The 25,844-nt window shown below is 34.1% G+C and overlaps 1 protein-coding gene across 1 annotated transcript in view; it reads right to left on the bottom strand.

Moving 5' to 3' along the window:
• Nucleotides 1–25,844, bottom strand: part of ELP4 (elongator acetyltransferase complex subunit 4) — a 242,469-nt gene that overhangs the window by 160,742 nt on the left and 55,883 nt on the right. Inside the window, exons 4-5 of the mRNA XM_032413876.1 lie at nucleotides 22,077–22,208; nucleotides 14,425–14,564 (exon numbers count right to left, since the gene is read on the bottom strand). Of these exons, the coding sequence (XP_032269767.1) occupies nucleotides 14,425–14,564; nucleotides 22,077–22,208 (272 nt within the window). The remainder of the gene's footprint in view (nucleotides 1–14,424; nucleotides 14,565–22,076; nucleotides 22,209–25,844) is intronic.

Genomic DNA, 25,844 nt, shown 5'->3' with positions numbered 1-25,844 from the left:
AGTGACATCCATACCATCTTTAACACAAGGTATTATCATTTTAAATATCTGATAGTTGAAAAATGGTATCTTTGGTTTTTATTTGCATTTCTTTGATCACTAGTGAGGCTTATTAGCTATTTTTGTTTTTTCTTTTGAGAACATCCCATTGTTATCTTTTGTCCATTTTGTATTAGGATACCCAGCTTGTTACCAGTTTAAAAATGCTCTTGGGGCACCCGGGTGGCTCAGTTGGTTAAACGTCTGACTCTTGATCTCAGCTCAGGTCTTGATCTCACAGCTGTGAGTTCAAGCCCCGTGCTGGGCTCCAGGCTGGATGTGGAGCCTACTTAAAAATAAAATAAAAACGCTCTCAATTTACTAAAGATAGTAACATATTTACACATCTATGTGTTTGTTTTTTAAATTTTGAAATAATTTCAAACTTACAGAAAAGTTGCTAAAATAGAAACTTTTTTTTCTGCTGTTCCACAGAGGATAAGTTGCTGACATGATGACCTATCACTTCTTAATAATTTAGGCTATGATTCCTACAAACATTCTCCTACATAACAATAATATAACCACCTGACTTGGGATATTGATTATAATTTGGAAATTGATACTACCATCTGATCCTCAGACCCCATGCAAGCTTTGCCACTTGTCCCAAGCAAAGCACTCAGTTCAGAATCACATGTTGCATTCAGTTTTCATGTCTCTCTTCAGTCTTATTCAATCTAGAAGTTCCTTAGAATTTCTTGACTTTTATGGTCTTGACACTTTTGAGGATTACAGGCCAGGTACTTGGTAGAATGTTCCCAATTTGGGTTTGTCTGATGTTTCCTTATGATTAGATTTAAATTAGGTATAGTTAATAGATATACCACAGAAGTGTTGCTGAATTCTCATTGCATATTATCAGATGCTACATGATTTCAATTTGCCCATTACTGTTGATACTTGATTAAAGTTATGTCTGCAAGGCTTCTGCACCATAACATTCTTTCCCCCTGTAGTCAATAAATATTTTGTGGGAAGGTACTCTGTGGTTATGTAAATATCTTATTCCTTGATAACTTTTTCATTCATTTATTTTTATCAATATGTATTCATGGTTTTCTGCTTTATTAAATGGGTTACAATCCATTTACCATCATTATTGATTCTGGTGCTCAAATTTTTCTCCGACTTGGCCAGTGGGAGCTCCTTTGAGCTGGCTTCTGCATCCTTTTGAGATGCTCTGCCCTCATCATTCTTTAGGCACTTCTAAACATAAAAAGACACTACAGGTATATTTTTTTCTTTCCTGTGAATCAAACATTTCTCCAAACAGTCCTGGTTCCTTCAAATGAAGAATGGTGTTTAGATCTGATCACTAGATATACTGATTGCTATTTTCCCATCCAAGAGTTTAAGGCATTTTCTTTTATTTCCTTCTTATACTTTTATAATTCCATTTATTATATTTAATCTTTAAATATAATTTGATGTGAGATATGAGGTAAGGATTTCATAATTATATTATTCCCAAGTGATTAAGTGATTAAGCTTTCCTCTCTTATTTGAAATACCTCCCCATTATAAAAATGATGTTTGGGGTGCTTGGATAGCTCAGTCAGTTAAGTGGACAACTCTTTACTTTGGCTCAGATCATGATCTCAGGTTCCTGAAATCCAGCCCTGTGTTGTGCTTGTGTTCAGTGTAGAGTCTGCTTGTCCCTCTTCCCTTCCCTACCCCTCTCCCTGCTTGCACACACATGCTCTCTCTCTCTCAAATAAAATCTTTTTAAAAAATTTAAAAAATGATATTTGTTCATCATAAAAATTCAAATACATAAAACATACAAAGAGTAGGAAAAAACCAAAAATCCATTACCCAGAGGTGAACATTGTTTTTTTTTTTTTTTAAAGATTTTATTTATTTGACAGAGAGAGCACAAGCAGAGGGAGAGAGAGGGAGAAGCAGGCTCCCTGCTGAGCAAGCAGCTCAATGTGGGATTCGATCCCAGAACCCTGGGATCATGACCTGGGCTGAAGGCAGCCGCTTAACCGACTGAGCCACCCAGGTGTCCCAAGAGGTGAACATTGTTAACAGTATGATAAACATCCTCTCATACATCTCTGCACCAGCCCTTCCTTTTCTTACTGAGAGAAACTAATGTGGGATTTTAAGAAGTATGCTGTTAAAAATGGTTTTCATTTTAAAGAATATTACAAGAACTATGTATATATTTGTTTACTTTTGGCATTTCTTTCACATCCTTTTAAATACTACACATACTGTGAGTCTCTTAAATGGTCTTAAGAAGGAAATTTAGTTGGAGTCTTGTGAACTTCTTTGACCACATATCATTAAGGTTTTGGAACCTAAATTAACATCTCCTGAATTAGTGTTAGAAAAGAATTTAGAATCAGCTATATAAAATTTTATGTAAACAGGATTATACTATGTATCCCATTACTATAATCTGCTCTTTTCACTTCCTTATATCTTGGATGCTAAGCCCAGTATCCATCTAAGTCTCATGCAAAAAAAACTGCTGCAGAGCCTACCTGCTACAGCCAATGCTGCAGTCTTTGCAACTAGAATCAGTCACAGACCTTAATAAAAGACACTGTGCCCACCATCCTCCAAAGGATATTTCCCTTGGAAGCTAATGGGCACTCAATCCTAAATAAATAAAGCTGCAGCTTAGACTACTTTCCTCAATATTTGAAAGATGTGATTGGTATCCTTTTTGTTTTCCAATGTTACTTTCAAACCACTCCTCCTCCTCCACTTTCTGGCAAAATGAAACAAACAAAATTCATGTTTTCTTACGTCTAACCAATCCCAATCATTCCCTTTTTAAGCCGCTGTCTTTATCAAGCTCCTGGACATTTTCCTCTATCAGTTGAAGACACTGTACCTGGTCTACAGTCCTAATTCAAACATCTTATTCTCAACCAAGACTTCTGATCTTGGTAATTGCTTTGTCCATTTACCCCCACTATTAAGGCTAGTAACTCCACCACCAGTCCACTAAGCCTTCTCTCTCACCTCATGTATCAACAGAAGTTGTCTTCAGTTCATTTTCTTAGCCTTAGTTTGTGTCCATCATTTGTTTACTATGTTTAATACCTTAAACTCCTTCTGTTGCCTGAACCTCTCAAAACTTGAATCCTGCCTGCACCAGGAATCTTAGCAGAGATGCAAGAAAGTAACACAAACTAACAGACTGTACCACCATAAATATTTGATACTTCTCTAGTAGGTGCATTCTTCTAGTCCATGAAACAACCATTTTAAACCCTTCCCATTTAACCCAAACTCCTAAGAGGTAACTGTTCCTCAGCAGATGACCCTGATTATTATTCACTAAGAGAAGATCTCAGTCCATAACTTCAACACTACTCAAGACCCTGCCTCCAGCTTACTCAAGACCCTGCCTCCAGCTTTACAAACCTATTTGTTTGCATCTACACTGTTGTCTCCTACCTTTCCCTCCTTCCCCCAGTGGAGGAAATGTTATTATATCTTAGTGGCCAATTCTTGGCCTTGAGTGGCTTAGGAATTCTGCCAAATTGTTTAGTAATTTGCCTAATGTCATACAGCTAGAAACCACTATTTCCTCTTCCAATCTCCATCCATTTCTCTCTACTGAATTTTTCTTATTCATAGTAAAACAGAACAGCAAAAACTTCTTGCTTCCCAAACCTTTTCCACTTACTGCTTTTTTTCTGCCTCCTCATGAACAAATTTCTTAAAAGAATGATATGACCTCTACCTATCTCTCTGAACTTACCTTTCTTATAGCTCTTTCTATTATTCTTTTTACCAGCATGGTCTTTCAGGTCCTTGAACACACTAAGTCTTTCCTTTCTTAGCACACTGGCTGCTCCCTGCAGAATTATTTCTTGGCTACTGCCGTTTGTAGAATGGTCTTCTTATCTTCAGGTCTCAGCTCAAATGCTTCCTCTTCAGAGGCCAATCCTGAACAACTCAAAGCATATCCTCCTATCCCCATACATTTGTGGAAATGTTCTTTTTCTTTGTATTACTTATCACAACTCTTAACGACATATATATTTATTTGGCTTTAAAAAATTGTGTGCTTTCTCACTAGACTAAAAACACTACACATGGTCAAGGATAACAGCTGCTTTGTTTACTACAATAAACCTAGAGTTTAGCATTATGCTAGGCTCATAAAAGGTGCTCAGGTTCATAGAAGGTGTTCATGTCAGGTAATGTGTTCCTTATACGATCTCTGTTAGAATGTGGGTTTATTATTCTGGATGTTGCTATAGAAGAGTTTTTTTTTTTCTTAAAGATTTTTATTTTTAAGTAATCTCTGTACCCAATATGGGGCCCAAACCCACAACACCAAGATCATGAGTCATGTGTTCTACTGACTGAGGGAGCCTGGTGTCCCTAAAATGTGGATTTATTTTTCTGAATGAAATTGGAAGTAATTGGAGTGTTTGAGCCAGAGTAGTGATAAGAGCTAAGTTTTGTTGTAAAACTAACTAACAAGATAAGGCAAGTCACATATAGCTACTTACATTTAAGTTAATTAAATTAAAATAAAATAACTCTTCTTTAAATGTTTGGTAGAATTCACCTGTGAAGCCACCTGGTCCTGGACTTTTGTTGGTTGGGAGTTGTTTGATTTCTGACTCAATTTCTTTGCTGGTTATGGGTCTGTTCAAGTTTTCTATTTCTTCCTGTTTCAGTTTTGGTAGTTTGATATGAATTTATCCATTTCTTCCAGTTTGTCTGATTTGTTGGCATATACTTTTTCATAATATTCTCTTATAATTCTTTGTATTTATGTGGTGCTGGTTGTTATTTCTCCTCTCTCATTTGTGATTTTATTTATTTGGGTCCATTCTCTTTTCTTTTTGATAAGTCTGGCTAGGGGTTTATCAATTTTATTAATTTTTTCAAAGAACCAACTCCTGGTTTCATTGATCTGTTTTACTGTCTTTTGTTTTTTAGTTTCTGTATCATTTATTTCTGCTCTGATTGTTTTTTGTTAAGATTTTATTTATTTATTTGAGAGAGAGAGAGGGCACAAGCAGGGGGAGGGGCAGAGGGAGAGGGAGAAGCAGGCTCCCCGCTGAGCAGAGAGCTTGATGTGGGGCTCGATTCCAGGACCCTGAGATCATGATCTGAGCCGAAGGCCAATGCTTAACTGACTGAGTCATGCAGATGCCTCTATTTCTGCTCTGATCTTTATTATTTCCTTCCTTCTGCTGGTTTTAGGGTTCATTTGTTGTTGTTGTTGTTGTTGTTTTTCTAGCTCCTTTATGTGTAAGATTAGGTTGTTTATTTTAAATTTTTCTTGCTTCTTGAGGTAGGCCTATGTTGCTATATACTTCCCTCGTAGGACTGCTTTTGCTACATCCCAAAGGTTTTAGACTGTTGTGTTTTCATTTTCATTTGTTTCCATTATTTTTTTTCAAGTAATTTTATTTTATTTTATTATGTTATATTAATCACCATACATTACATCATTAGTTTTTGATGTAGTGTTCCATGATTCATTGTTTGCGTATAACACCCAGTGCTCCATTCAGTACATGCCCTCTTTAATACCCATCACCAGGCTAACCCATCCTGCCACCCCCCGCCCCTCTAGAACCCTCAGTTTGTTTCTCAGAGTCCATAGTCTCTCATGGTTCATCTTCCCCCCTGATTTCCACCCCCTTCATTTTTCCCTTCCTGCTATTTTCTTCTTCTTTTTTTTTTAACATAGAGGTACAGGTCTGTGATTCAACAGTCTTACACAGTTCATTATTTTTTAATTTATTCTTTGATTTCCTGGTTGACCCATTCATTGTTCAGTAGTATGTTGTTTAACCTCCATGTATTTGTGGTCTTTCCAATTTTTTTCTTGTGGTTGACTTCTAGTTTCATAGCATTGTGGTCAGAAAAGATGCATGGTATGACTTCAGACTTTTTGTATTTGTTGAGGCCTGATTTGTGACTGAATATGTGATCTATTCTGGAGAATGTCCCATGTGCACTTGAAAAGAATGTGCATTCTGCTGCTTTAGGATGGAATGCTCTGAATATATCTGTTATGTCCATCTGGTCCAGTGTATCATTCAAAGCCATTGTTTCCTTGTTTGTTTTCTGTTTAGATGATGTGCCCATTGATATGAGTGGGTGTTAAAGTCCCCTATTATTATTGTATTATTATCAATTATTTCCTTTAATGTTTGTTTTATATATTTGGGTGCTCCCATGTTGGGTACACAAATACTCACAATTGTTGTATCTTCTTGTTGGATTATCCCCTTTATGATTATATAATACCCTTCTTTGTCTCTTTTCACAGTCTTCGTTTAAAAAGTCTAGTTTGTCTGATGTAAGTATTGCTACTATGGCTTTCTTTTGACATCTATCTGCATGACAAATGTTTCTTCACCCCTGCACTTTCAATCTGCAGGTATCTTTAGGTCCAAAATGAGTCTCCTGTAGGCAGCATATAGATGGGTCTTGTTTTTTCATCCATCATGACACCCTATATCTTTTGATTGGAGTCATTAGTCCATTTGCATTCAAAGTATTATTGATAGATATGTATTTATTACCATTTTATTTCTTGTTTTGTTGTTGTTTCTAAAGATTTTCTCTGATACCTATTTTTCTCAAACTATTCCAGAAAAAGAAAAGGGAGGAAAACTTACAAATTCATTCTATGAGGCCAGCATTACCCTGATACGAAAACCAGATAAAGACTCCACTAAAAAAGAGAACTACAGGTCAATATCCCTGATGAACATGGATACAAAAATTCTTAATAAAGTACTAGCAAACAGAATTCAACAATATATTTAAAAAATCATTCGCCACAATCAAGTGGGATTAATTTCTGGATTGCAAGGGTAGTTCAATATTCACAAATCAAAGTGATACACCACATTAATAAAAGAAAAGAACCATATAATCATTTCAATAGATGCAGATAAAGCATTTGACAAAGTACAGCATCCATCCATGATAAAAACCCTCAGCAAAGTAGGTTTAGAGGGAATATACCTCAACATAATAAAGGCCATGTATGAAAAACCCACAGCTAGTATCATCCTCAATGGGGAAAAAACTCTACAATCAGGGATGTCTACTCTCACCATTGTTATTTAACATGGTACTGGAAGTCCTAGCCACAGTAATCAGATCACAAAAAGAAATAAAAGGCATCCAAGTCAGCAAAGAAGAAGTCAAACTGTCACTATTTGCAGAACATGATACTCTATACACGAAACCCCCAAAATACTCCACCAAAAAACTGCTAGAATTGATACACAAATTCATTAAAGTCACAGGATACAAAGTCAATGTACAGAAATCTGTTGCATTTCTATACATCAATAATGATGCAGCAGAAAGAGAAATTAAGGAATCAACCCCATTTACAATTGTACCAAAAACATTAAGATACCTAGGAATAAACCTAACCAAAGAGATGAAAGACCTGTACTCTCTGAAAACTACAAAACACTGATGAAAGAAATTGAAGATGGCAAAAAGAAATGGAAAGACATTCCTTGCTCATGTATTGGAAGAACAAATATTGTTAAAATGTCTATATTACCCAAAGCAATCTACACATTTAATGCAATCCCTATCAAAATACCAAGAGCATTTTTCACAGAGCTAGAATAAATAATCCTAAAATTTGTATGGAACCACAAAAGACCCAGAATAGCCAAAGTGACCTTGAAAAAGAAAAGCAAAGCTGGAGGCATCATATTTCCAGACTCAAGTTATATTACAAAGCTGTAGTGATCAAAACAGTAGGTAGGGTACTGGCACAAAAAAGAGACACAAGGGTCAATGGAAAAGAACAGAAAACCCAGAAATAAACCCACAATTACATGGTTAATTAATCTTCGACAAAGCAGGAAAGAATATGCAATGGGAAAAAGACCATCTCTTCCACAAATTATGTTGGGAAAATTAGACAACAAGATGCAAAACAATGAAACTGGACCACTTTCTTACACAAACACAAAAAAATTCAAAATGGATGAAAGACCTAAATGTGAGACCTGAAACCATAAATGCCTAGAGGAGAACACAGGCAGTAACTTCTTTGATGTTGCCCATAGCAACTTCTCACTAGATATGTCTCCTGAGGTAAGGGAAACAAAAGCAAAAATAAACTACTGGGACTTCATCAAAATAAAAAGCTTCTGCACAGTGAAGGAAACAATCAAGAAAACTAAAAGGCAACCTATAGAATGGGAGAAGATACTTGCAAATGACATATTTGATAAAGGGTTAGTATTCAAAATCTATAAAGAACTTCTAAAACTCAACAGCCAAAACCTAAATAATCCAATTAAGAAATGGGCAGAAGACATGAACACACATCTCTAAAGAAGACATATATATGGCCAACAGACACATGAAAAGATGCTCAACATAATCATCAGAGAAATACAAATCAAAACTACAATGAGATATCACCTTACACCTGTCAGAATGGCTAAAATCAACAACACAAGAAACAACAGGTGTTGGTGAGGATGTAGAGAAAGGGGAACCCTCTTACACTGTTGGTGGGAATGCAAACTGGTGCAGCCACTCTGGAACACAGTATGGAGGTTCCTCAAAAAGTTAAAAATAGAACTACCCCATGACCCAGCAACTGCACTTCTATTTACCCAAAGAATATAAAAATACTAATCAAAGGGATATATGCACCCTGATGTTTATAACAGCATTATCTACGATAGCCAAATTACAGAAACAGCCCAAGTGTCCATCAACTGATGAATGGATAAAGAAGATATAGTATGTATATATATACACATATATATATATTCATCAAATAAATTAATGGAATACACACACACGCACATACACACACACAATGGAATAGTATCCAGCAACAAAAAAGAATAAAATCTTGTCATGTGCACCAACGTGGATGGAGCTAGAGAATATTATTCTAAGCAAAATAAGTCAGAGAAAGATAAATACCATATGATTTCACTCATATGTGGAATTTAAGAAATAAAACAAATGAGCAAAGGGAGAAAAAGAGAGAGAGAGAATGGCGAACCAAGAAATAGACTTTTAACTACGGAGAACAAATGATAGTTACCAGAGGGGAGGTGGGTGGGGGGATGGGTTAAATATGTCATAGGGATGAAGGAGTGTACTTGCTGTGATGAGCACCGGGTGTTATATGGAAGTGTACAATCACTATATTATACGCCTGAAACTAATATTACACTGTATGTTAACTAATTGATATTTAAATAAAAACTTAAAAAAATAAAAATTTCAGGAGTTGCTGATGGGTTGGATGAAGGGAGTGAGAGAGAGGAGTCAAAGGTCTAAGATTACTTTATTGAAGGAAGAATAAAATTTGGAAGGATTAATTACAATGTTGCATTAATAAGAGAAAGTATGTCTAGGGGACAATGACTGGGACTAGGAATGTAGGAATCAGGCAGGAAATAATAAAACAAATGCATACCAATGAAGATAGCATGCCAGGATGAGCAACTAATTTCTGTATACCCAAAGGCCCCCTTGGAGGACAGAAAAAGAAGAAAGGCAAACACGTAAGCAAGTAATTTCTTTTCATCGGTTAAAATAAGTTTTAGGATTAATAGTTCTCTCTCAAAATTTTTAGGTATTTTCTTTTTAGTTTAATCATATCACTAGCAGACAGGCCAATGGGTAAAATCTCTTCTCACATTTACATCTTGCCTTGCACTCAGCTCCAAGATTTGTATTACTATATCATTCACTTTTAATCCTCTTAGTAAAGTAGTTTAGCATACTCCTGTTCCAAAACTTTGGTCTTACCTAGAAGTTCTCTTGCAAAATTCCTTTCTCATGAGATTCTACTTGTAGCTTCTAAATATACTATGGCTGCTTCTCAAATAAGAGATCTGTATTTCGAAATAAAATATACTCTTGGGGCGCCTGGGTGGTTCAGCCGTTGGGCGACTGCCTTCGGCTCAGGTAGTGATCCCAGGGTCCTGGACCGAGCCCCGCATCGGGCTCCCTGCTCAGCGGGAACCCTGCTTCTCCCTCTCTCACTTCCCCTGCTTGTGTTCCCTCTCTCACTATCTCTCTCTCTATGTCAAATAAATAAATAAAATCTTAAAAAAAAAGAAATAAAATATACTCTTACATGACTATGTTTTACTTATTAGTTTTATCTCACTAAATCTTTGAGCTACGAACAAGGCTATAGTTAATCTGAGTTATTACTATACTTTGTGTATTGATTCATTAGTTCATCAACTGTCAACTCAACACCTGTGTCCTAGATTCATGAATAAAGAGAGTGAAGATAGCATAAACCCCTTTCCTCAAGGATTTCCACTGCTTCAGAGGGAAGATAAAAATGTAGACAAGACAAATAATTATAGTGTAATGTGCTAAATGTTCTGACAGAGTATGAACAAAAGTAAGTAGGAATGTATGCAGGGTCATAACTATAATTTGTCTAGGAAAATATTACAGAAGGCTCATACAGATGTTCCATTTAAGTGGTAAACAGACTTGGCAAAATAAGAAAAAGGAATGACTTCTAAAATCTTAAGTAAAATTCTTATCCTCTTTCTGTTGGTTTTCTCCTAGAAATTCTCCTAAAAAGATAACTGGTTCTTTCAGAATTCAGTTCATTCAATGTAATTAACACAAAACTTTTAGTTAGAAACTATTAACCATATTTTAGGATATCCACGTAAAAATAAAATCTTTTATTTCAAAGAAACATATCAAAACAAATTCATTCTATTTACTACCAACTGTATGTAAACTCAATATTCAAGATCTGTTCTATTAAAAAAAGTAACATTTTACAATATAGTGGGTATATCAATTGGCTTCGGCTCTTATAACAAAATGCCAGACTGAGTGGCTTAAACAACAGGAATTAATTTTGTCAACGTTCAGGGGACTAGAAGTCTAAGATTAAGGTGCTAGCAGGTTTGGTATCTCGTGAGAACTCTCCTGTGGCGTTACAGATGGCCCACTTTGTTGCTGTGTGGCTCACATGGCCTTTCATGTACATGTGCTCAAGGAAAGAGGAGCTGGATAGCGTTCCTTCTTTTTAAGAACACCAAACCTATCAGACCCAGGTCCTACTCTCATGACCTCATCCAACTCTAATTACCCCCCAAAGGCCTAATTTCCAAATATCATCACATTGGGCTTCAACATATAAATTTGGGGCAGGGGAGAGCGGCTGGCAGAACCATAAACATTCAGTTTGTAATAGTAGGTTAAGCAGTATGTTAGATATGTTAATAAATAAGAAAGCTGAGATACTATCCCTACCCTGAAGATCCGCATTATCTTCCTGAGGAAAAGAGAATTGTCCTTGCATACCTGTTAGCAAAGCTTAGTTCAAAACAATGCCAATTAAAAAAATCAGATTACGGAATTATTCTCAAAATCATTTTTCTTATCACTGTTCTGTGACTCAGATTATCTGATTTATGACAATGAAATATTAAAACCATCTGGTAATATTAGAGTGATACTTCTCAGGTTTTTATAGCCAGGCTTTAATTTGAAAGTTTAAATTATATGTATGAACATTTTCTATAGGCATACCTGCCAATAATTTTAAATTAGTTAATTCAAATTTTAAATGACCTTCAGTTTTTCTTACCATAAAAAAACTTTATGTTTCAACAGTGCCTTTAGAATATGTGAAATTATATATTATATCCTCACATATGATAGTGGGACACAGCTATATCCTCCAGTCTTAATTACAGGAAAAGTATAGACAACTGTAAAGCTTAGCTTTATTGTTTTATAAATGAACCAGTAAAGTTCATTTTAGTGAAATGAGCACATGCTTTTCATAAATTAAATCTCACATGGTAAGTACTCATTTTCAAAATTAATTTAATTATATGTTTAAAGTTTAATTACATTTAATTAAGCATTTAAGTTTTATATGAAATAAATGAATTATCAGTTAACTGCTATGAAATGAAATATTGCCTTGATAATTAAAATCTATAAATTTTCCTATTCTGTGCAAAACCACTAGTTCTCAAAAAACACTCTGAAAAAAAAAAAAACCACATATTTTAAAGACTATAGGACTATATTCTCACGGCTGCTCAAGGTGTAGTTTTTCCTGGCACCTGGCTTCACATGCTGTCCATTTACTACAATAGCAAATGGAGGCAGCCTGGCCCAGAATAAAAAGCAGAGGTTCTGAAGACTTGGGCTTGGGTCAGAGACTTAGTCACTAACAGCCTGAAAGAATGGGAAAGCTACTTAACATCTCTGACATCAAGCTCCTAAAAAATGGGGATAATATTACTTACTTTTCAGGGCTGTGGGAGGATTAGATGAAATATCCTATGGTCAAATGCCTGGAACGGTGCCTGACATGGAACAGGTATTCTTAACAGATGTTAATTCCCTCCTTCTTTTAGTTGCTGAATGAACGAACAAAACCCTTGTACTTTGGGGCTTAAAAAAGTTTTATTCTTTTTTTCTAAACATTATTTTTTTTTTAAAGATTTTATTTATTTATTTGGCAGAGAGAGAGAGCACAAGTAGGCAGAGTGGCAGGCAAAGGGAGAGGGAGAAGCAGGCTCCCCACTGAGCAAGGAGCCCAATGTGGGGCTCGATCCCAAGACCCCGGGACCACAACCTGAGCCAAAGGCAGATGCTTAACCAACTGAGCCACCCGGGTGCCCCTAAATGTTTTATTCTTAAAATATTTTATTAATTACAAAAGTAACACCACATTTTTTGTTTACTTACATTATACTTAATGGACATTTTACATTTTTTTTATTTCCTTAAGTACTCCATGAATGGAGGCAATATAGCATTATAGCGAACACAGAATTTTGAGTCAGAAAGAACTGACTTTGAATTTGGGTTCCACCATTTACTACCTGAGAAATCAAGGAGAAGTTATTTCCCAAGCCATAAAAGTGTATGTATGTCTGGTTTAGTGAATGGCAAAAATTAATACTATTGATATATTGATTATAGTATAATCAATATAATCATTCAAACTTAACAAAATATTAGTGATGTAGGTAGGACAAATGGTATCCCCCTAGCCCAATTTTTCACAGAAGGATATTTATTGTCACTGAATTTAAGGGAATTTCCCAAGGTTAACAGTAGGATGGACTCAGTCAGAACTCAGATTTCTTTATTTCTTTATCAGTGATCTTTCCTTCATAACATAGGAAGGTAAAGGCAAAGGACAGCAATGTGTCTTGAAGCAGTAAAGCAAAAAGAAAGGGATCTGATTTAGGTTAATCCTGGTTCTATCACTTAATAGTTGAGCCTCAAATAAATAACTTCTGTGAATTTCAGTATCTTCTTCTGGAAAATGGGAATACATACTTTGTTAAGGTTCATACAAGGATTGCACTAGGTAACAAATGTAATACATAGTGGAGCGGCTGACACACACAGAAGTCATTCATTAATGGTTGCTATTAACACTAAGACATCAAAGCACCACTTTTGGTAAGTCTCAAGCCACAGAATGGAGAAACCATAATGAAGTGAAGATTTTTTATTTTTTGAAAGAGATTTAATAACAATAAATAGGATAGTCTTCACTAAATTCTCAAGTAATATTCCTGGAAAGAGACTCTAGATTTGTAAGTCATTTCAGTTCACAACTTCCTATATTAAATCTCCACGTAATAACTCATCTCACTGAAAATAATGGTTTTACAACATGAAAGAAAAGAGAGGCAACAACCTATTTCATGGATTACTTTCCTTGATTCAACTGCAGTAAGAATTGAAATTACATATTCTTAACACTTTATAAATTATTCAATGTCAAGTACTGTAATTTACAGAGTTAATGAAGTTAGTAGCACTAGAAGCATGTGTTGGTTTAATATTTAAAACTCTTCATTGTAAACTCAAAAAAACCCCTAAATTCTTTTAAGGCAACCTAAAAAAATACAGATTGCTGTATTTACAGAATAACTAGAAATAGAAAGCCTTAATAAATAAAATATTGGAAAACATACACTCTGTTTATTTCTGAAATAACACTTATTGAAAAACAGCAGTACTTCATACCATTTTCACTGCTATTATTATCAGTAAGTAGTATTTAGATATCTATCTGCATTTAGGGCTAAAAGACCCTGATTTAAAAACTGTTCCACATTTTCTTGAAAATAAAAACAGCAGGGATTATATTTTTGGTATCCAGACTTTTCAAACTGCAAATTAAGAATAACAGCACGTCCAACAGTTATAGGACCGGAAAAAGAAAACCACATATAAAGAAATAATATGAAACATATGCACAATTAAGGTTACATATTATATAGAAAACATTGATTATTAGGATATGTACCTTTGGTTATGCATTCTTTCAAAGAATGTGGTAAAAATGCATTCTGTTAACCTGTGAAATGCATTCTGTTAACCTGTGAAATCAGAATTAATTCATTAACTTACCATGGTTCTATATTAAGAGTTGAAGATAATTTTTCTGGAAAAAAAAATCCATGCCATTTTGAAGCCTCAATTAGTTCTTGTGGCATCCTTTTTGATGCATCATAATAGTGACCAAATCTTGAAGAAGATACTGGTCCAGACTGTTAAGAAAAGCCATATTGGTTGTTAAAAAATTACTGTTTTTTTTTAAAACTACAGTGTATTTGAACTACATTCAGCAAAATACTGATATATTTGTGCATTTTAATGCTGACAGGAAGAGCTTATATACACGGACTTATTAAATTTCAAAGAAGCATACAACAACTTTTATTATTTTAAATGATAACTTAGAAATCAACCTTTTCCTCTCTCATGTTTCTTGGCTGCTAGTGGTTCCCTAAATTTGATAAGAATTCAAACCCCTCTTTGCTTTTTTTACTGTATACCTTCCTAAGTTAAAAAAAATTAATATTCCTGTCTTAAGTATTTTTGAAAGGTTCCAGGTTTAAATGACAAATTAAATATGGAATTGCTAAGAACTAATGAAAACTTAAGCCAATGAAATCATTGGTGAGGGGCCCAAAAGAAACTAGCTATTTAAATATATTAAACTGAGCATCATTTAAAAATTAAATTCTCACAAGACAGTGTGTATATATACAAAATTTCTTACAAATTTAAAATTAAACTTATAGTATAAAATGTATTGGGGTACTCCCGTTGGGAACAAGGCACGTGCTAAAGAGGGAGAATGTATACAAACTACATTAGATAAATCAGAAACCTGACATAATCATTAGTTCATTGATACTTCCTCTTTTGTGCTATTATCAATTTCTCCAACAAATTATCTTTCTCATAAGAAACTCTAGTTAAACTATTAATGCTGAATTTACTTACACAGGATAGTAAAGGCCTAGTAATAGAACATTTTCATTATATTGCTTTGAATAGACTCTGTGCTGATTCAACATACTAGAAATATATATACACCTCTGTCCAAAGTTGAACTACTGACAGATTCCACCTGGTAATAGTTTCTAATAGTTTCTAATCTAAATTTACATAATTTTCACTGTCCTGAATATTACAAAACAGACAAATTTCAGAACATTCAACAAAACAGATAATCTGCAGATAATCTGCAGAAACTGAAGAACTTTATGGAGTGAGTTCTTTATTTTACTAAGTAACTGACAACTTTATAATTTAGATAAACCGAGATTTCCTTGACACTAGATATTTGCATTTTAAGACTTAAAGGATTAATATTCTTAAACTGGATGCCTATCAACATAAAATTATACAGTAACATTGAATAAAAAAATTTAAGTCTAATAGAAACATTATTCTCAGATTCAGAGTCTGTGGGTTTGGCATTTATTTTCTAAGTAAAATGACTGTTCACCCCTCCATAAGATACAATTTATTTTCATTAACGAAAGAGACCTATCAATCAGCTCAACCTAATGTTTTCAATACAATATACATACAAGTATGGTTCCTAAAACATGATTTATCTATTTACCATGGCAGTATTAACAAATAAATTATGAGACATTAAAGTACGTTTCTTAAAAATAGGGTAAAGTTTTTAAATGTAAAGTTATTAGTATAAAGCAATTTAAACAAGGTCTGTTCTTTGGCCTATAATCTATTCTTTATCCGGATTATAGTTCAGAATGTTTTTACTGCAATCTCTGCCAGAGCTCATCTTTTTATTGTGTAAGTCCAAGCCCCCTTAATGTTTTAGAAAGGCCTTGACTAACTGAACTTTGATCTGATGTCTTCATTGAGAAAAACACCAGGTTGCCCATTTCAGATGCAAATCCTCCTAAGGCCCAATAGAATTTAGTAAAGACAAGCAAAAAAGAAGAAACAAGAAGTTTCCAGGATCCTCTTTGAGAATCCTGGGGCACACTGGTGTCCTTAATCCACACTGCTCCATGGATTAAGGTAGGTGATAACCTTTCCTGATTCAAAAGAATAAGCAGAGTGCCTACAAACTGGGTGGAGACTAGGATTTGGTAATAATAAAACACCATGCAATAAAAGCTTGGTCTATGTCAGAAGCCTCTGAAAAGGCCTCAATGTACCACATTCCCAGGCCTAGTAGGGAAGCTTGCAAAAGCCTACCTGAATCAAATAAGCATGAATAATCTATTTTAGCAGACTGGCCATGGGGAGAGAGAAAGAAAGAGAGACTTTTCGCTTCTTTTAAGTTTGAGTTAATAAATTTATTAGTGCACTGAAGGTTCTTGAAGTCTTGAGCACTCAGAGAAATATGCTAAATTGCCAAGAAGCAAAGTATGCTTTTTAAGTTGCCGTCTCTATTAATGTTTCTAATTATAATATTAATGTGATAGAAATCTCAGATTTGGGATGAATCAAGGCAGAAAATTGATTTCATGCTGTGACAGTTTACATATAGAACACAAATAATTCATTAAAATGTAAGAATAAATTCGGAAGCTTTTCTTATTACAATTAAGTTATTAATTTTTTTTAGAAATTAAGATTAAATATGGCAACTAAAATCTTCACCAGGTAGACAATACAAATTTTATTAATGTTGAAAAGCTTAATCCTTCAATAAAAATGAAAATGGAAAAATAAATATACCCTTACAGGAAAAACTATTTTGTAAGGTTTTTTTCTACCCCAAACACAAAGCATTAAAATATAATGAGATTTTTAAAAATCCTGTGAAATCTTGTGAGGCTTAGAATTATAAAACAAAGACTTCAAATATTTCCTCTGAAAAAAGATAACTAAATGCTTTAAGTCTGATAATACTCTACGAAAAAACTGTCAACTCCACAAAAGACATATTAAAAAAATCAAAATATCATCAATAACTAGTCGGTTTTACTCAGTTTGATAAGAACATGTTGCTTTAGTTTTACATTAAAAAACTTCTGTTTCACAGTCACAGACTAACCTTTACCTTTGTCAACTGTGGAACAGAGAATAATGGAATGGTTCAGTAAAAATTTACTATGATAAGGAAAAATTAATTCTGATTGGAGGCCAGAAAGAGCACAGAACAATAAAACAATACCATCTCTACTTTCAGTATGTTAGAAAGAAACAAAACTTTCAGACAAAAGCTGCACCACAAATAAACAGTCTAAATAAGACATTTCTTATTATTGTTATCATTTCTTGTTTCTCAGTACGGCATAACAGAAGCAAAAACCCAAATGGTTAACTAACCACTTTGAGCCTCAGTTTAACCACCAATAATAACTATTTTGTTAGGCTGTTGTGAAAATCTAATGCAATATTGGCAATGAATATTCTGTAATTGTAAAGCACTACATAAATGGTATTAATTATTATTGTATCATGATTCACTAGAGAATCAGAAGATCTATCACTATCCTTTGTAATTACATTACCTCATTCGAAAAATGGTATTTGTTGTCACCTGCAATATGCACACATCAATCAGAAGGACTACTGTGGCTGAACCACTAAGACAGAAAGCCAAAGTGTAATGAGGATTTAATATAATAAAGATCTAATACACTACCATGAAGTGCTGGAGCCATTGTAGGCTTTGGTAATAGAACTATACACAATATTGAAGAAATCAGGTCTCAGAATATGTTGTAAGCTACCAGTTGTTGGGGTGAAAAGGGAATAGGATTTGATGATTGGATAGGGAAAAAAAGAGCAGACCCACCTAAGAGAGAAAATCAAAATCACAGGCCAAGGGAAGGGGGCCTTTGTAAAACAACACACCTCTCCAACTAGAAGCAGCACTGCATTGTACTTTACTGAACTACTCTTACTGACTTAGGTGTGCGTATTCCTATCCTTGTTTGCATTCCCTAAGTGGGAATGTGACTACACTCTTGGGAACTGGTGGCAACTTATAGTAAAAGGTATCTCTGATAAATGACATAGCTAGTTTTGGACTACTTGTTTAATCTTTACTCATAACAGTTTTAACTATATTTTGTCCCAGGTAGAACACAGAAAACCCAGGGTTTTGTTGTTTTTAAACTAATAATGGCAAAGTAAAATCTGGATTTATAAAGTAGATGATAGCTGAAGTCTATCAGTCTTGACAAATCCTCATATATAAAATTTCTGTGACACGCAAATATACATGCTGGTGACATTTCAAAGAAAAGCAAAGAAGTCAGAAGATTCTATTTTGTAAACTTGACAGAGCTCACTTATAAATACTAATAAACTTAAGTTTGACCACTGACGGTAAATTCAAAATAAGCTATTATTTTATTTGTATTAATTAATGCAACTTAACTCAGTTTTGCATTTAATTCACATACTATATAATTCATTCACTCATATATTCAACAAATAACTATTGAGCAGCCACTATATGCCAGTAAAACAAGATATTCAAAATCCCTTTCTTTCACTGAGCTTGCAGCCTAGTAGGAGGCGACAGATGATATCTGGTAGGTGACGATAAGTGCCCTGAAGAAAAATAAGACAGTGAAAGGAGATGAGAGGGAGAGAGTGGTTTTATTTTTTTGTAGAGAGTGAGAAAAGAATACATTCCCGATTAAGTGATATTTTAGCGGAGAACTCAAGAAAATGGGAGAGTAAGTCATCTGGGAAAGATCATTGTAAGAAGAGCATGGGGTTTATGTGTTAATATGTGACCATTGAGAAACTTACTTCCATAGAGAAAATCAAAACAACTGCAGGCACACCACACTCTAGAAAGAAGAGTGGAATAAGGACTGTTCACTTATATGTAAAGGGGCCAGGAATAGCACTCGTAATTATAATATATAAAGAAACAATATAAGAAACAAAGATATATATATAAGACAAATATAAGAAACAAAGTTTGCCCCAACTTTAAATAGATTTCGTAACAAGCAGTAAAAAATAAAAGGCTTAAAGTTTCAGTTATTTGAATCTTCATTGACAATTTCACCTGAAGAATGTTAGTGACCAGTGAAAAAACTAAAACATAGCTGAGATTAGAGTGAAAATAAAGTAAATGCAAGATGCAAGTGATTTATATAACCTACAACTAGACTGGCATATTGTCTCTACAAGAAAGCTAAATTTAACTTAGAACTTCTGTTCATTATTGACTCTTTCAGAACATACCAGTAGAAAAATTAGAATATAGTCACTCTTTACAAAAGAGTCACCATTAAGTCAGGGACTTAAATGAAACTGCCAGCTCAAAGACATGAATGAAGTTCTTTGCCATTAGGGTTCTCAAGTACTAGTCCGACATTCCTTGTCTGCTTTAATCTCTATCACTCTACTCACATTTCCCTAAGCAGAATAACTCCATTTATTCTGGCCTCATACCCAGTTCTCAATCACATCCAAGCTAGGCTATGCCGGCAACAGCTGACTACACAGAGCTTCCCTCTATTTTTTAATACACATGTAATGATATTCTACTGTACACATACACTGTAATTTACTTAACCAAGTGCTTCCTGATGGACATTCAGTTTATTTCTAATCTTTTGTTATTAAAAATATGCTATATAAATAGATCATATATTCATTTTACATATGATTAAATATATTCATGACGTAAATCCCCAAAAGGATCAAAGGGTATGTGTTTTTTGTAATTCTTAAGGATACTACCAAAACACCCTCCACAGAAATTGTACCTATTTACATTTCCACCAGCAAAGTATGAAAATACTAATTTCCCCACACCCTTGCTAATTTAGTGTCTCACCAAACATTTTAGGTTATTGACAACCTGTAAGAGAAAACTGGCAGGTCAGTGCATTTTTAAAAAAAAATATTTTATTTATTTATTTGACAGAGAGAAGAGAGGGAGACACAAGCAGGGGGAGCGGAAGAGGGAGAAGCTCCCTGCTCAGCAGGGAGCCCACTGTGGGGCTCGATCCCAGGACCCTGAGACCATGATCTGAGCTGAAGACAGACGCTTAACCGACTGAGCCACCCAGGCGCCCCTGTCAGTGTAGTTTTAATTTGCATTTCTCTTATTGTAACTGAAATTGGGCATGTGTGTTTGTATGTTTAAGGGCCACCTAAATTTCCTTTACATATTTCCACCCATTTTAAAAATTGGATTGGTAGACCATTCCTTATTCATTTTAGAAGTTCTCTGTATATAAGGAAATTTTATTCCTTATTCTATCAGTTGCAAATATCCTTGCTTCAGTCTGTAGTTTGTTCACAGTCATTTAAATCATGCTTAAAAATCTTATTATTCAAATAGCTTTCCCATCTAAATTAGAACAATTTATCACTGCTCAATATGTACCTATTATACCACAGTTTATACTTAATAAACAGGTGACAGTTAGTATTTGCAGATTGTGTAAGTGTATAAATACATTTATCACACACCAAATATTTATTATTGGGCATTTATATAGATGTTGGAGATATGAGAGAAAATAAAACAGGCTCTCTGCCCTCATAGAGAATTCTGTCTGATGAAGAAAAGAGTTATAGCAACAATTACCTATAAAATAATGTTAGAAGTACTTTAAAATACATGAAGTGCTATGGACACAAAAATAAGAAACTAGATAATTATGTATGAAAAGCTGTCAGAGTAGTAATATTTGCACTTGGAGAAGGCTGAACTGGTGAATAAGAAAGTGAAAAGCATTACCAGCAGAAATATAAGCAATTTACAAGGAGCAACTCTCATAGGATGGGTGGATATAGTATTTTATACTCACACAGGAGGAGACTAAAAAGTAGGCTTGGATTAGGTTGTATAGATCTTATATACAGTCTCAAGAAGTTTGTATTTCATATTGCAGGCTTATAATTACAAATAGGTTTCATCTCACATACTAACTCTCACATATTAGCTGGTAGTGACCTCCCAGAATATTGCAGAGAATTCTAAGGTGTTGTCTAGGCTTGGCAGAAGGGTTCTATGATTGATAGTCGGCCATGCATTTAGGAGGAGGCAGTGGAAACAATATACCAAATTAGGCATTTACAGTTAAGGAGTGTTACAAACATATCTGTCCTTGGGGAAGGTAACAGTGATGTCACTGTAGAAGACGGAAGGGTAGGCTATGGGTATTGTGTCTTATTCAGATTAGAATTTCTCTCTTTTCTACCAATATGATGTCTGGTAGTCATTAAAGTGTTCTGAAAAATGAATAAGTAAACAATCAAATAAAGGAGCTAATAAATGAACAGAGCCTTCTCCAGGAGCAAAGTTCATAAGCTTTAGTGGGCAGATTTACTGACATTTGTTTTCTCAGAAATTTTCCCTTCACTTCTTGTCTCTTAGTATATCCTGGACAGATGAGGTTATCAGATAGCTGAGTTTGAAAATATAATGATAGTAAATGTATAGGAATAAAAACAGTAATTCCAAAGAACTACCACTTAGGCTGATTATTTATAGGTAACCAAGCTGGATTGAAATAGCTTAATGAGTTCACTTTTTCTGGCTTGCAACCCTAGAATAAAAGATTCTATATGGAAATTATGGAAGAAGTGAAATCTATTTTGGTAAAAAAAAAATTTGCCATAATTTTATTTTTTAAGAAATATCATCTTGATAAAATACAAATAAAATATCAAGTTATTTCAATAAGAAAATACATATTGTAGTACATTTTAAAAGTAACAGGTATACCATAAAAGATTCTATAAAATGAAAACAAATACATTTGCAAATTTTAGAAATAATTTATATGTTGACTTGCCTCTATCTTGGGTAGTAACTGGTAACGCCAAGCTATTTTCATCTTAATGTTAGAGTCTGGTGTTTGATGATTACATACATCTTCATCAAAGTCTTTTTTATAATTATCATCAAGTAATGGTGCAGGAAGTTCCTAAGAAAACAGAATGACACATTATTGAACATCTGTGATTAAAAAATGCGACAATTTTCTTAAATCATTATATTAGCAATATTAGAACTTTCCAAGACCTTGATTCCTCAAAACTGATCGAAGCATTCAGTCATGACAATATGGCTATTTCTAAAACAGAGGAAAATGGTATATATAATAGTGTGAAGTTTTTTTAGCAATGAACTATAATTTAAAGAAAATATTCAAATTTTTATACTATCAAAAACCAAATGTTATTGCAACAAGAGTTTATACAAGATCTTTATATATATATATATACACACACTTTAGCAAAGTCTGGAATTAGCATTTATGTATTACCTGTAATTATTGTTATGTCTGCTGCAAGGTAAAAATAAGGCATGTGTGCAATCTGTTTACTGGTTTGTGATACTAGAATTCAAAAAACTCATTCACCTAAATAATCAGTGAAGTAACAACAACAAGACATTTATTTCGCCCTTATCAAATGTTAGTTTTGTACCTGCAAGCCTATGTCTCTTCTTTTAACAATGGAAATAGAATTTAAAATCTCATTAAGTAAAGAGACACTGAAGTCCAATTTTATCTTTTCTTTTCTGGAAGCTGACCCAGGGAGTAGCTATAAAAAACACATGGAAAACGTGTGTGTGTGTGTGTGTGTAGAGGAACTACAGAAAGAATGTAAAGAAAAAGTACCTAAGTTTCTTGGAGAATTGCTGCCTTTTATATTAGCAAAAATCATAAAGATAATATGGGGTGCTGGATTAGTAAACATAATCTTATTTATATTAGGAAAAATCATAAAGATAATATGGGGTGCTGGATTAGTAAACATAATCTTGTGCTATGACATAAATTAGTCTAAATTGCAACTTTTACTTCGCAAAATCAAATTTATTTATGCTTAGAACCATGTCAACTAATCAGCTGGAAAATACATTAACCATCATATATTTTAGTTATCTACTAAAAGGCCTCCAAACAGAACCACACTTTAATTTATGTTGGTATCAGAAACTAGTTATATCATTTAAACTCTGAACCCATCATTCCCAGCAAAGCATTAGTATCTTACAAAATATAAAATAACTTATGTTTCCAATGGAAATAAATATTTGTGAGGCATATGGTACAATACAGTATAGTGGTTATGAGTTTGAATTCTACAACCAGATTGTTTAGGTCCAAATCTTGCCTTTACACACTAATAGCTGTGTCTGTGGTTACCTTGACCACATACGGGACCTCTCTGTCTCTACTCATCATCTGAAATACAGAGATAACAGCATTCATTTCATTGGGTTTCTGTAAGGAATAAATGAGTAAAAAATGTGAAATGCAAAGAATGGTGTTTGCTGCATGTTAAGCACTTAATAAACATTTGATTATAGGAACTTAGTCAAATAATTGCCTTAACTTAATACTCAGAGGCATATATTTTGAGTTGACAATAGTAGGCAATGTATTGAATCATTATATTGTACACCTAAAACTAATAAAACATTGCATGTTAATTATACTTGAATTAAAAAAAAAAAAAAGGAAATATCCAGTGCAGAATGCAGAAAACAGGAACCCAACAGTCTTCTTGAGTTGAAGAAACAAGCTAGCAGTTCAAGGAGGCCATGTGGCAAAATACAGGGGAAGAGAGGAGCTCAGTGAGAGAGCTCCAGAGATCTGTAGAGGCAATTTTTTTTTTTTTAAGATTTTATTTATTTATTTGTCAGAGAGAGCACAAGCAGGGGGAGCGGCAGGCAAAGGGAGAAGCAGACTCCCTGCTGAGCAAGGAGACGATATGGGACTCGATCCCAGGACCTGGGAACATGAGCTGAGCCGAAGGCAGACACTCAACTGACTGAGCCACCCAGGTGTTCCTGTAGAGGCATCTCTTGAGTACTGAGCAGCACATGGACATAAGGAAACTACCCAAAACTGGTGAGAGAACCACTCAAAAGGAGCAAGGTGAACAATTTCTACAGCTTACAAAGAACCAGAAAAAGTCCATGGTCTCATCAACCAGAGTGGAGAAACCTTGTAATTCATGGAGCATTAAGTAGTGAGGCAAAATCAGCCCTAGAAAAAAATCTGCTCTGATTCCACCTGACAAAGCTTAAAAGTAAGCCTCATAGTGATCAAATGGTTTCCAAGTAACTTTATTGAATCCCATAAATGAACTCAAGAATGTTTGCAGGAATGTAAAATATCCAGCACTCCACATGTTAAAATTCACAATATCTGGAGCCAATAAAAAAAAATTACCAGGCATGAAAAAGAACAGGAAAATATGACCTATAATAAGGAGATGCAGCAACGACACAAATACAGTTAGACTAAGACAAAAATCAATTATAATTATAGTCCATGTGTTTAATAAAGATTGAGCATATAGAGATAGGAAAGACATATTTTTAGAAGACCCAAATGAACCTCTAGAGATGAACACTTCAACATCTGAGATTTTTAAAACACACTGGATAGAAGGAACAGCAGATTAGACATTGCAGGAAAAAAGATTAATAAGCTTCAAGACATAGCAATAGAAATAATTTAAAAATATATAGCTATGACAAAGGTATAAAATTTTTGAAAATTACAAAATCAAACTTCCCTACAATAATCATTAAACAACATTCCCAGCATAAACTTGTGTATATACATGGATATGCTAGACAAAATACTTCGATTAAAAATAGTAGATATTAAAATACTATTAATACTTGAAAAAATTAACATTTTACTTTATAAAACAAAAATGAAGTAAAATTGAAAGAATTGTTGAACTGATCAATGATTCTTTACTTTGAGAGATATTATTTCCTGACACATTCTCTTCTAAAATTAGAAATGTGATTATGAAGCATATTGAGATGTTGGAGTCACTATGCTCCTTTTTATGGGTTTCAGTTTTCAATGAAATCAGTTTCTCTTTCCTTCTCTCCTATAAAAAATGAGGAAATTAGCATGTAGCACTTTCTCCCAGCCCCAGGTTTAGTTTTTTCCGCTATTGTTTTTACGTTGTCAAGGTTTATAGAATTGCATTCTTGTCTGCACCACACAGTTATTTAGTTTTAGGGTTTTGTTGAAATGGATTCACCATGGGTGATTTTACCACAGTTCCGCCATTCTTGAGTTTTTAAAAAATTGATACCTGCGCTCATTTAACAGTGCCAAGAAGGTACCAGGGATGAAGCAGTGAGCAAAATAAACCAAGTCTCTGCTTTTATGGAGGTATATTCTAGAAGGGTAGTGATATAAACTTGAAAAAAAAAAAAGAGGAAAGGAATACAGAGTAATGGGAAATGTTTACTTTACATAGGGTAGTCAATGAAGCTCTCTGTGAGGAAGTAAATACATGGATCATATTTTCAAATACTTTTTTATTCAACCAATACATTGGTTGTATATATTTCATAATATTTTTACTAGCTTAGAAGTTGGTAGACATTGCTGTTGTACTGTCTTTGTACAGGGAATGATGCTGTTAAGTCTGAAGCCTTCCACTCTTGTAGGTGATCTGCTTTTTTCTACCTGAATGGTTGATTCAGTGAGTATTTTATTCTTGTTTAGGGAATAATATATTATTAGGTTTTAGATTATATACCCAATTCAGTGTTGTTTCTGAAACATTTGCTT

Source organism: Phoca vitulina, unplaced genomic scaffold (assembly GCF_004348235.1).
Source record: "Phoca vitulina isolate PV1807 unplaced genomic scaffold, GSC_HSeal_1.0 scaffold16, whole genome shotgun sequence".
In the NCBI taxonomy this organism is placed as follows: domain Eukaryota; kingdom Metazoa; phylum Chordata; class Mammalia; order Carnivora; family Phocidae; genus Phoca; species Phoca vitulina.
Note: the sequence above shows the minus strand (reverse complement) of the source record. Positions and strands in the feature narration are given on the sequence as shown.